Here is a 13,882-nt window from a genome sequence, read left to right on the forward strand (position 1 = left end):
CAGCTATTTCTGATGATTATATTGTGTATTCACTTGAGCATGAATGTGACTTAAGCATTGATAAGGATCCAGTCTCGTTCATACAAGCTATGAAAAGTGACAATTCTGAAAAGTGGCTCAATGCTATGAAAGAAGAGTTGAAATCAATGGACGATAATAAAGTTTGGAATCTAGCTGAGTTGCCCGAGGGTTCAAAACGAGTTGGCTGTAAATGGGTCTTTAAGACCAAGCGCGACTCGAAAGGCAACATTGAAAGATATAAAGCTAGACCAAGGGTTTCACTCAAAAAGAGGGCATTGATTATAAAGAAACTTTCTCTCCAGTTTCAAAGAAAGATTTGTTAAGAATTATTATGGCATTGGTGGCTCATTATGACTTAGAGCTTCACCAAATGGACGTATAGACCGCATTTCTGAATGGTGACTTAAACGAGAAATTTTATATGAACCAACCAGAAGGTTTTGTGACCACAAGAAAGGAAAATCTGGTGTGTGAATTAAATAAGTCAATATATGGACTTAAACAAGCTTCCAGACAATGGTACATAAAGTTCAATGATACCATCACGTCATATGGATTTGTGGAAAATACTGTTGACCGATTTATCTACATGAAAGTTAGTGGGAGCAAGTTTATAATATTAGTCCTATATGTCGACGATATTTTGCTTNATTACGTCATATGGATTTGTGGAAAATACTGTTGACCGGTGTATCTACATGAAAGTTAGTGGGAGAAAGTTTATAATATTAGTCTTATATGTCGACGATATTTTGCTTGCTGCAAATGATAAATGGTTGTTACATGATGTAAAGAAGTATCTCTCTAATAACTTTGAAATGAAGGATATGGGTGAGGCATCCTATGTGATAGGAATAGAAATATTCCGTGATAGATCACAAAGATTGTTGGGATTGTCTCAGAAAGGATATATCAATAAAGTGTTAGAGAGATTCAGAATGGAAAAGTGCTCCGCAGGGATAATTCCAATCCAGAAAGGGGACAAATTCAGTGAAAAGCAATGTCCAAGGAATGATTTGGAACGTAAGGAAATGGAATCTATTCCCTATGCATCAGTGGTTGGGAGTTTAATGTATGCTCAAACATGCACTCGGCCGGATATCAGTTTTGCTGTTGGAATGTTAGGCCGATATCAAAGTAACCCCGGAATGGATCACTGGAAAGCTGCAAAGAAGGTTCTAAGATATTTGCAAGGCACTAAGGATCACATGCTCACGTATAGAAGGTCAGATCATCTTGAGGTGATCGATTATTCGGATTCAGACTATGCTGGATGTATGGACTCAAGGAAATCTACATTTGGGTATATCTTCCTAATGGCTGGAGGAGCCATTTCATGGAGAAGCGGTAGAGAGTCTACAATTGCTACGTCCACCATGGAAGCTGAGTTTGTGGCATGCTTTGAAGCCACAAATCATGCATTGTGGCTGCGGAACTTTACTTCAGGACTTGGCATTATAGATAGTGTAGCTAGGCCGCTGAAGTTTTATTGTGATAATTCCGCAGCTGTCTTCTTCTCTAAGAATGACAGGTATTCTAGAGGTACTAAACATATGGATTTAAAGTTCCTGTCAGTTAAAGAAGAAGTACGGAAACAGAAAGTGTCTATAGAGCATATTAGTACCAATTTAATGGTAGCGGATCCGTTAACTAAAGGGTTGCCGCCCAAGATTTACATTGGCCATGTAGAAAGGATGGGCATTATAGATAAGTCCTTGTTAATGTGATTATACCTGATGTATATATACATGTATGGATGTTTGCTCATTATTGTATGACACATTTGAATTCAATGAAAGTTTCGTTTCCGTAGTTAAAGTTTAAGTTATCTATATTATAGAATGTACTTGTATGGTTTTGATGAGATAACTTGATGAGTCTTTGAAAGGTAAATGAAGACTCAAATTAAAGTGAGTTGGATTGAGATGATTGTGATACATGGAAGGGATCAGGTTGCCTCATATAATTTGTGACCGCCATGATTCAATTATTTCAGCTCAATTTAAAAGATGATGATTTGTAAGGTTCAATAAAAGAGCGCAAGTAAAGTTATGAATCTTCAAGTCATCACATGGACCAAGTGGGAGATTGTTAGATTAATTTAATAATCAATGTGGTTTGCATGAAAGTCACTAATCTGAATGAAAGTGCCTAATATGATGATGATTGACAATTAAATAATCAGATTAGTGGGGGTTTTGTTAACTCCCTCCCTCTCACTTCATGGGAAGTTTCCTATATGTTAACTTCCCCAATTCCTCAACTGATGCATTAAATTGGACAGTGTGTGGCAATTCCATTAAGCACATAAGGAATACATCTCTATTCTGAAAGAGTGAAACTAAAAGCAAGAATAAGAGAAAGATCCAGGTTTTGCATAAAAGAAAATCTAGTGCATTGTTATAGCGAGGAAGGAAGGAAACTGAGTTTCTAATCATCAAGAAACTCATAAAGGGAAGGAGGAGAGGTGAAAACAAAGGGCAATCAGAGAAGGCGTCAGGGAAGAACACTAGAAAGAAATAGCAATGGAACCAGGTATTCTCTAACCTTATACTATAACATGTAAATGTCATAAATGTCAAGATCCTAAATAAAGGGTTCTTGTGAACCATTAAAAGCTCAACATAAAGTTTCTCTAAAGTTTTTAAAAGCACTAACATCCTTCATATATGTTAGGAGTCCATTAATTAGAAGAGGTAGAGGAAAATTTAAACTCAATTCATACTATGATAAATATAAGTACAATTAAAATTTACAAGAAGTTATACATTTATGTAGTGATAAAACTATTCACTATTTCTTGTCGAATACTATATTATAATGTAAATAATTTATATGCTAACTTTATAAGAAGATATATATCATTATTCATATTTATTTTAGCTTGCCATATAGTATACAGTGGTTATGTGTTTTTTACTCTCCATGTTCTCTTTTCACCCACAAACTTCACTATTCATGAAGTGTTCTAAAAATACTTCCAAAAAAATGTATTAGGAAGTGTGTGACCATGGAAAAAAGAGATGGGATGCAAAAAATAGCCCGTATCAAAATGGACTTAGCCAGATCTAATATAAATTATGAGTAAGGTTTAAAAAAGCCCAATATATTTTAGTCTCGTTCAACTCAATCAAAAAAATTAAATGGTTTGCTAGTACTACCCGAAATGAGTCGGGCTAATCTGCTGGCTCAAATTTTTATAAGGCTTAAATGTGATTTTCATACTTAAGCTTTAATTATGTGTGAAGTTATCTCACAACATTATGACCAATTTTGGTTCTTAAAAATTTACAATTATACAATATTAGTATATTTGAGCATGATACTGATCGTAGCTCGCAATACAGACTGCCCGATCCTACATATGTTTTCCTATATGTCAAAATGTTTACATTTTAAAGTTCTAGTTTGAAACAAGGAAAACTCATTCTTAACATATAAACTTATTAGTGATGCTTTTAAAGAATCTACGTTTCTTAGATGAGGTTGTAGATTATTTGTTGGGATTTAATTAGAGGTAAAGTGGATTAATAGTGTTAAGGTTCCATAATGAAAGGACATCATTTGATCTATGACAATTGGAAATAAGTTGATTTCTGACTCTGATATTAAGTTAAGGTTTCATCTCAAAACTAAATGGTAATAAGAGGAGTAGCCCAACAAATATTTAAATCATTCCCAAGACAATAAAGTAGACAATGTGAAACTTTCCAACAAATAGTTCCCAACTTCTCAATGTTGATAGTAATGTTTGTGAAAAATTACCCTTTTGTGTGTCTAGAAATGTGACTCCCTTTATTTTCATTCGGTCCTTGTTTTTTCTAAGCTTATAGTTTCTAAGTATATAGTGTAAGTTGTAGTTTATGTTACTAGTTTACAACTACAACATCACATACCTTAAAATTTCATGACTTTAATGTACAATAGATTGAATCCTCAATAGATTCAATAATGTTTTCCTTTGGAATGCAGAACTACAACATTGCTAATGCACAAAAACACACATGAACATTACAATACTCATTAAAATGAAAGTTGGTTATAGCTTAATATTGTAAGTTAGCATACATGTGAAGAAGATGTAAGAATGAGATTGCAATTAAGAGGGGGTGAATTAGTTGACTTAAAAATTATGGTTACTTTTTCTGTAATATCAAGAGTTAAGAGCAACAGAAATAATTTGCAGAAAATAACAAGTAAATAATTGAAGAGAGTACACCATAATTTTTATACTAGTTCACCTTCTTTTCCACCGAAGGCTACGTCCAGTACTCTTGCAGCACAAGAGGTTTTCCACTAAATATTATGAGTTGTAATTACAATATCTCACCTTGAGACTTCTATGTACCTTACACACTCACTAATACTTATCATCTTGGAAACACACATTTCCAAGTAACTCTATCCCCTTTCTTATCACACCACGTGAAAGAAAATATTTACAATGAATGAAGAATTACAACAGTGGCTTGAATTACCTTTACAAGTATGAAATGTAATATCACTTGCAATCTAATAACTCTCTTGTATACTAAATAATATTGCTCAATAGGTTTGTAAAACTTTGAAACAATTACTTCAAGTAACTCAGAAAAATCTCTTTTGAGTTCAAGTAGGCATGAAATAGATATAATGAAGCACACATATAATCATTTAAGATAAGTATGTTTAATCAATAATGTCTAATTCTCGTCCAATTTTATAAAAAAGTTCTTTTGCCAATGGTTTAGTGAGTATATCTGCTAGTTGGTTATGAGTATCAACAAATTCTACAGACACATCCTTCTTTAGAAGTGAGACCTTATATCAATGTGTTTGGTTCTAGAATGCATAGCATGATTCTTTGTGATTATTGTTTAAGTATTGTCACAATTTAAAGGAGTGCACCCCAAGTCTAAGCCATAATCTCGTAATTATTGTTTAAGCCACAACACTTGGATACAACAACTACTTGTTGTTATATATTCAGCTTCAGCAGTGCTTAGGGTAACACATGCTTGTTTCTTGCAAGACCAATAGACTAAAACATTTTCCAAAATATGACAAGCGTCACTTGTACTTTTCCTCTCAGATTTGCACCCAGCAAAATCTGAATCCGAATAACCAACCAAATCACGTATACTTCCTTTTGGATACCACAACCCAACGTTAGATATACCCTTAAGATATTTCATGATTCTCTTAACGACAACTAAGTGTGATTCTTTTGGTTTAGATTGATAACGTGCAAACAGACATACACTAAACATGATATCAGGTCTACTGACAGTTAAATATAAAAGAGATCCAATCACACTTAGATACTTTGATATTTCAATGTTTTTTCCTTTTTCATTCATATCAATATAAGTATTGGGTCCCATTGGAGTAGCTATTGGCTTGCAGCCATCTATGTCAAATCTTTTTAGCAAGTCTCTGCAATACTTGGATTGACTTACGACAATATCATTATCAAGTTGTTTGATTTGAAGTCCAAGGAAGTAATTTAACTTCCCTATCATGGACATTTCAAACTTTCTTTGCATCATTTTGCCAAATTCACTATACAAAACCTCATTAGTAGAACAAAAAATAATATCATCTACATAAATTTGAACAAGTAAAGTATGATAATTTATTCTTTTTAAAAAGAGTGTAGTGTCGACCTTTTCTTTGTTGAAATCTTTTTCAAGTAAAAATTTAGTTAGACGATCATACCATGCACTTAGATTAAAAAAATAACAACGTTACTTATACCAATGATTTTTCTTTGGATGCTCACTGCATAGGTAACAAGGCTTTTATTACTTGAATAAAAGATAATTTTGAAATTCCACGTGCTATGTGCTTTGAACAACCGTTGTCATGATATTACATTTATGTTTATGGCTTTCAAGTACTCGTGCAAAACAAATTAAAAATATTTTCTAGGTACCCAATGTGATTTGGGTCTTGCGAGGTTAACGCCTTTTTCTATCCATTTATATTGGCCAGATGACAACCATATTTTCTAATATGACAAGTGTTAGGTGTGTGACCAATTTTATCACAATAAGAACAAGTTGGTATATGCTTATGTGTCCAAGATTTTATTTTAAAAATATGGTTAGTATGGACACTTTCTTTATAAAACTTTATAGTGCTTCCCACGATTTTCCCCCTAAGATATTCTCGTTTTTAGCCACATGACTATTTACATAGCAAAGACCTCTATGGTCTGTTGAATGTCTTTGGACTTTTATGATCTTGTCTAAATTGTGACTGCTCTTGTTGAGTTTATTAAGTTCAAGACTTAATATTGAAACTTTAGTTTCAAGAGCAACCCATTTTTGACATGAGGAAGAAGTGAATATTTCAATATCTTTCTTTAGAACTTTGTTATGGCTTTCCAAAATAAAAATTCCATTTTTATGTTTTAGGAAAAGTTTGGAAAGCTTAACATATTTTTGATGTAAATCATTGAAAGCAATTTGTAACTCATCATATGAAAAAGTATCATTTGGTTCAGAGTTGCTAACCTCATAATCATCATTTGAATTGTGTGAAGCCATCAAGGAAATATGTGATTGTTCCTTAATTCTGAGTTTTGCATTTGAACCATCATCTTTATCTTCTGATATAACATTTGTTCTTCTACGCTTCTTGTCCTTCTTTCTTTTGAAAGTATGATGCTTTTGTAGGGTTGGACATTTAAGATGATCTAGTTTTCTACATATAGAGCATGTAGATTTTTGCTTTGATGTTAATGCTTCACTATTCGTTGTAGACCTTTGTACTTCTTTGGCTCTATATATCCTTTCTAAAATGTCCCTAATTTCTTTTGATGTTTTGCAACTTGACACTCTAAGGAATTTTTGTTCGTCTAGAGCCGACACAAGAATGTTTTTGGTTTTAAGGTCGTATTGGACTTTATTTTTATCTTCAACGATCCATGAACATTTTGGTTTTGGTTGTTTAACCCCATTAATAACCATGTATGATATGAATGGACCTTCTTCTATTGAGTCCCATATATCTAAGTCTTGAGATTCTATGAAGATTCTCATTCTAATTTTCCAGAAATCATAGCACTCTCCAACAAAGCTTGGAGGGCAGTTGATGTTGGAAACTTCTCCTAGAAATGATAATATAAGATCGGACTTAGAGAATAACTTACTCAAAAAATAGCTCTGGTGCCAATTGTAAGAATGAGATTGCAACTAAGAGGTGAGGTGAATTAGTTGACTTAAAAATTATGGCCATTTTTTCTGCAATATCAAGAGTTAAGAGCAGCAGAAATAATTTGCAGAAAATAACAAGTAAATAATTGAAGAGATAAATGGAGAAGAGAGTACACCAGAATTTTATACTGATTCACCTTCTTGTCCACCGAAGACTATGTCTAGTACTCTTGGAGCACAATAGATTTTCCACTAAATATTATGAGTTGTAATTAAAATATCTCACCCGAGACTTCTATATACCTTACACACTCACTCATACTTATCACATTGGAAAACACATTTCCAAGTAACTCTATCCCCTTTCTTGTCACACCCTGTGAAAGAAAGTATTTACAATGAATGATGAATTACAACAGTGGCTTAGATTGCCTTTACGAGTATGAAATGTAATATCACTTGCAATCCAATAACTCTCTTGTATACTAAGTAATATTGCTCAATAGGTTTGTAAAACCTTGAAACAATTACTTAAAGTAACTCAGAAAAATTCTCTTTTGAAAGTTTAAGAACTGAGTGAAAAAGTGCAGAAAAATAGTGAGACAATTTTTTAGAATCGTGCGAGAGTTGTATGAAAATTGTGTTGTGATTATTAGTTAGTGCCTTTATATAGGCTTTCCAATCAGTCAAAATGTCTCTTTGAAAGGGTAGGAATTGATTGGAATGAAAACATATTTTTTGGGTTGAAACTCATTCACTTTGAATTTGAAAATCTGATGCAACAACATTGAGTAATCGATTACAACATTGAGTAATCAATTACAACATTGAGTAATCGATTACTCAAATGTTTTGTCCACTGATAATTTATTTTCGAATTAGAGTAATCGATTACAGCAAGTTGAGTAATCGGTTACTCAACTTTTAAGTTTGATAACTCTTTTCTCACACTCGTAACTTGTTACTTAGATGAAGTAACCCATTACACACTATTTTTGAAAATTGTTTTAAGTATTTTAAAGTGTTTCACTTTTTTTTAAAATAGTTTGAACATTACTACTATTGTATAATCAAGACTATAAATAAGATAGAAGTACCTATTTTAGACTTAGACTAAAAGTCTTGAATATCTTGAAGCTTAAATCTTCATTGTCTTTATAAGTATTCTTCATTTTCTTCTTTTTGATGATATTGATGTCTTCATCAAAATCGTGTCAAGGTCAGGAACAAATATATTCTTCACAGAAGCAAGCAAACATTACAATACCCATACCAGAATAAGTCTAATGCATTTCCTTTGCAACAATGCTTAACACCATAAGCCACTAGTCTCCTCTGAACTTACCATAACAAACCTTATATCATTGTTTGACATCATACGTCATCATGTTCTATATTATGTGTTTTTTGTCTTTTAATTTGGAGATTTATCACATTACTTTTTTGTTTTTAGAATTATACACATGAATCATCTCTGTTGTATTTGAAACCTATTTATATTAAATAATTAAAAAATGGTTTTTCATTTATTCTTGTTTGTAAATCGCTTACTATGAGTCTTGATTCCCAATAAGCAATGTCTTGAGTTTGAGTTTTGTGGACGGAAAAAATATTCGCTGGAAGAGTTAGCCTCACATACCTTTAGATATTCCCAGCTCAAACAAAATTGCCTCAAGTTTAAAGATACATGTGAGAAACAAAAACAAAAGAAATCCCTTACTATGAGTGATTTAAAGTCCATATGCACAAGGTTCACATTTTTAAAAAATATATGCAAGGACATGATAGTCTGACATATAAATACAAGTTTAATATCAATTTACTCACAATATTAGAGAATTTTATTCTTTTTATTGTATTATCCATAATTTATTTGTTACTTATTATTGACTTTTAACTAAAAATAATTCACACAAATAATAGATGATATAATAAATAGATAAAAAATTAAATTAACAATATATAAATATCAGATTTTAAAAATATTTCTCCCTTTCAAAAGAAATATTAGGATGAAGGGATTTTCACGGTCAAATTCCATCTCTCTTCTCGAAGACAAAAAATTGAACCAAAATAAATTTTTTAAATCATTCCCCTCCCTTCTTATCATATTAACCAAACACACTGAAAAAATAACATACTATTATTTTTAATAACTCACGTATTATTATTTTTAATAACACATTCTATTCTAATTACCTCAATTAAGGTAATCAAGGGTAAACGTAGACTACCTAAGACTTATAATTTATCCAATCTTAAATGTTGAAGAAACTATTTTTTTATACTTGATCTTGATCTTAGGCTTAAAAAATTACTCGATCTTAAATGTCCATTAAATTAACTTTTGAACCCAAACTTAGACTTGATATTATTGACATATGAAGTAACGTACACATTCTACCAGTAAATCGTTTGTACAAGAATATAATATCCTAACTCCTAGGTTACTAGTAAAAGCAATTGATAAAATTATACAATGATATTAATAGATAGGTTATTACAATCAAACAAGATATGTCATTATTTTTTACATAATTGATCAAGAATCGTACAAATAAAATTAAGCAGGTGGGTAGTGCTCACCCTAAAGGTGAGTATCAAATCCCCTAAACATATCAACTATATAAATCAATAGAAATGTCGTAAGTAACCAAAAATATGAGTTGAAATGTTGACTTCATTCAGGTTGAGTGGGTCCCATGATAGCTCCAAGTGCACCAAACTATGTCCAACCAAGCACTGTTGAAGCTTTCATCAAAAGTTGCATGTGCTTAATGTTGCCATTCATATATTAGCAAGAGTTTAAAATCTGTGCACTGACAATGTAAAGTTACACTATTAGTATATTATCTACCATTGATTTATATTATTTTTGCTTAATGATGATTAATACATTAATGGTGGATGATTCACTGACAGTGTAAAAAACACTTATACCGTAGTGCATACATTTTAAATCCTACCAATAACTTTAACCATTTTCCTGGCCGTAAAGCTTTGGGCCTCACTCTCCTCAATTATGTCTCCGAAATTCATGGTTAATTTGCCAATTAAAGTAGTCACAGACCAACCTTTACTTCTCACAAGGCCCTATGGTACTAGTGGCTCCCCACCACACAAAACACCAACCTTCAAATTATTGGGCTTTGTTTACTCCAGTGTGAGACTATTTAATGTACAATACTTATTATTAAATATTATGGATTTTAAAATTATGTAAAGAAATATTAGAAAGTAATAAGTATGAAATAACTTTAAATTTAAAATTCTTAGTTTTTTAGTTCTTGAAACAAAAATTAGACCCTCATTATCAAAGTTGTAATTTTAACTACGCAATATCAACTAATGTATTATTATGGGTATTGATTTTTCAAAGTTAGTTTATAGAATATTAATTTATTACTACAATAAATATGCTTTTTTAACAGGAAATTTTTTCTTCTTCTTTTTAATGGGAAGAGAAAAGAGTGTAACTACTAAGATTTTGTATCTAAATAAATGCTCACACTTAATGTTTAACAACTCTACTAATTAAAATCACTTTCTAATATAGAATAAAGGTATCTAATATTGTGAAAGTAGTCATACAATAGGCAGATATCCATCAAAACACTTTTTAAAAAATATATATTAAATATATCAAAAAATGACTGCCAAATATACATTGTCGAGTTTTGAAAAAAAAATATGTACAGTTTTATCTTATAATTAAAATGAGTGTTTCAAGTATCAGAACTCATGATCTGCATGTTACAAGGAAGCAAGCTTACATTTTGCATCAAGACTAACCTTAACAAAATCTATTTTATAGATATAAATCATTTTTTATGTGGGATAATTTTGAGACTAACTCTCAAATAGGATTAAAACCTATATACACAGCAAAGTCGCATATGGTGAATATGTCATTTCTAGCATTTGTATCACCTCTAAGTCACAAAGAAGCAAATTTACCTTTACATTAACACTTACCCTTAACAAATTATAATTATATAGCCATAAATGATATTTTCTTCTTTGTTGAGACAACCCAAACTTAACTTCAAAATCAAGATAACAACTATATGAAATTCTCTCATAATGACCTTTCAAGATTCAGACCTCCAACCTTATACTTGAAGTTTAAAGATTACATGCGGCACGATCTACATCTATGTGATCATCGAGTCTCTAATTTATACTATTAAAGACATCAATTTATTTATTAGGACTCCATTTATCATATTAATTAATGAATTTATTGTGTGCACACTAATAGTGTAAGTATTTTTTATATTGTCAGTGAATCATTCATCATTCATATATTAATCATTATTGACTCTCAAGCAAAAATAATATAAACCAATTGATGATGACATACCAACAATGTAAATTTTTTCACACTAACTATGCATAAATTTTAAATTCTTAATTAATAAGATTTGCCGGGCAGAGACTTCACGGATGATTTCCTCCATTTGATAATCAAATTACATTGATATCCCTGAGTTTTACTGAAATTATATAAATCATCCTATAGTTTTTAGACCTATACAAAACTCCTTGATTTTTATACATACAATACTACACTGACTACCTCTCTATGAAAAATAAGTGTAATCTTTTAAACAAAAAAAAGATGATAAATATAATTAAGTTATACAAATATGATAATTGTCGACACAAGTTCAAATTTCATTAATTTTGATTCATTATAAGATGGATCAATAATTTTAAAGAGATATTGTTTAAATCACTCTTATACTATATTGTAACGAATAAAAAAAATTATCTTAGATATTTTTGTGTTAGGTATCAGTGGACAGAACACACTAGAAGGGGTTGAATAGGTGTCGTGGTTCTGAAATACTGCTTTTTACACCAAAACCCTATTCTATAAAATGTCCAGTTAATCGACTTAATCGATTAAGTTGCATAAAACAGACAGTTGCTGAATGACTCGAATATTACAATTAAAATCCAACTATAAACCCTATACAAATCTCACAAATTAACAAGAATATGTATGAGTTTAGAATTATACAGAAACATGTAATTTCTACCCTACGAAATCTCTAAAAGAAATGCAAGAAAAGATAGAAGGATGAACATATTTAATCACATGCAATTGGATAACATTTTAAATCCTAAGCATGATACTATCTCTCACTATCTCACATGCATTTCTCTCTGCCTATGTGATATACAATGAGCAAGGAAAATATAACTTAACAATTCTAAAAATGAATGAATGAATGTATGAAGGATGGTGTAAAAATACAGTTTATATAGAAAAGCTGTTAGACGCCCAATTAATCGATTAAGTGCCCCTTTAATCGATTAACAGGCTGTTGAGAATAACTGAATTCTGTTTTTCAGTTATCTGTTAAAAACTGATTTCACGTTAATTGATTAACGTCTTGCTTAATCGACTAAGTGACATATTTTTAGCTAAGAGATTAAATGGTAAACTGCATGTATGTTATGCTTATCCACTATACATGTTTTACCATTATGTTATGTCTAAGATGCACATATAACATATATGATTAATGCATGAACATATAATAATCTAGATGATATGTCTCATGATATGATTATTTATAGGACTTGCGAGATTTGCATCTAGGTTTACCTAACCAAGACTCAATAACTAAGACAAATATCTAAGACTATTAATGATTACTCTATTTATGACCCTAGTTTAGACATGAAGCTCTTGAGTCATTGACATGTTGATTTGTTGAGTTATCTTTAAGCTTTCACTAAATTCTTGTCTTCATCAAAACATAGGCAATCTAATAGTGTTATCGTGACACTTTGCACTTTCATTTTGTATTTATTTCTATAATATATCATATTTTATTTAACTTAATTACACTTATAACTCATTTTATATAAAAAGTCACACTGATTTATCATAGAGACCTAGTTAGTGAAATGTATATATAAAAATTATGAATTTTTTGTAGGGGTAGAAAATGGAGGGGTGGTTTGTGTAATTTCAGTAAAACTCAGGGGATGTCAATATAATTTACTCTTAAATAAATTATTAGATCATTTTCCTTATCTACCAACAGTGTCAGTCTAGTGGTGTAAGACCCCACTAAATCTCCAGGATGATTAAAATATCAAATATTGAATTATTGTGAGTAATATTTGTTGGATGGGCAATTATAAACCTCAAACAAAAAAAAACAATTCCTTTTTGGTTTCCGAATTCCTAATTCATACTTTTGAGCAGCTAAAGGGCGTAAGTGGCAGATATCATGTAGTAACACTTTAATGTGTCCAACTTTAATCTAGAATTACTAAATTGACCTAAATTATTGAACAAAAGCCACCAACTTGTCTTTGTCCCCTATCCAATCAGCTTTTGACCCATAATCCAACTTTCACTCCCATTGTATAAAGGGCTAGGTCTCAACCTTGCAAACCCACACTCTCTTATTACTTCATTTTCTAGTTGTTACTTACATATAAGGTATACACTGAGAGAATGTCCCAGGGAAGAGCCAGTGCATCTTTACCTATGGCTATGGTTACCTTGATCACCATAGTTTGCATGTTAGTTCTAGTGGAACATGCTAATGCAGCAACTTACAACGTTGGAGGACCTGGGGGGTGGACCTTCAACACTGCAAGTTGGCCCAAAGGGAAAAGCTTTAGAGCTGGTGATCTACTAAGTAAGTTTAATTAGTCATTAATCACTTATACACACACACACACACACACATATA

The 13,882-nt window shown here is 31.3% G+C and overlaps 1 protein-coding gene across 2 annotated transcripts in view; it reads left to right on the top strand.

The window, feature by feature from the left end:
• Positions 1-13,560: 13,560 nt before the first annotated feature.
• The window catches only part of LOC109341074 (basic blue protein-like), a 1,310-nt gene continuing 988 nt past the window's right edge, over positions 13,561-13,882 (top strand). For both annotated transcript variants that reach the window (XR_002106885.1, XM_019578877.1), the window contains exon 1: positions 13,561-13,828. Coding sequence is in view for 1 of the 2 variants with exons in the window: in XM_019578877.1 (XP_019434422.1) it covers positions 13,642-13,828 (187 nt within the window). In the remaining variant the exon portion in view is untranslated. The remainder of the gene's footprint in view (positions 13,829-13,882) is intronic.

This window comes from Lupinus angustifolius, unplaced genomic scaffold (genome assembly GCF_001865875.1).
Source record: "Lupinus angustifolius cultivar Tanjil unplaced genomic scaffold, LupAngTanjil_v1.0 Scaffold_357_8, whole genome shotgun sequence".
Classification (NCBI taxonomy): Eukaryota; Viridiplantae; Streptophyta; class Magnoliopsida; order Fabales; family Fabaceae; genus Lupinus; species Lupinus angustifolius.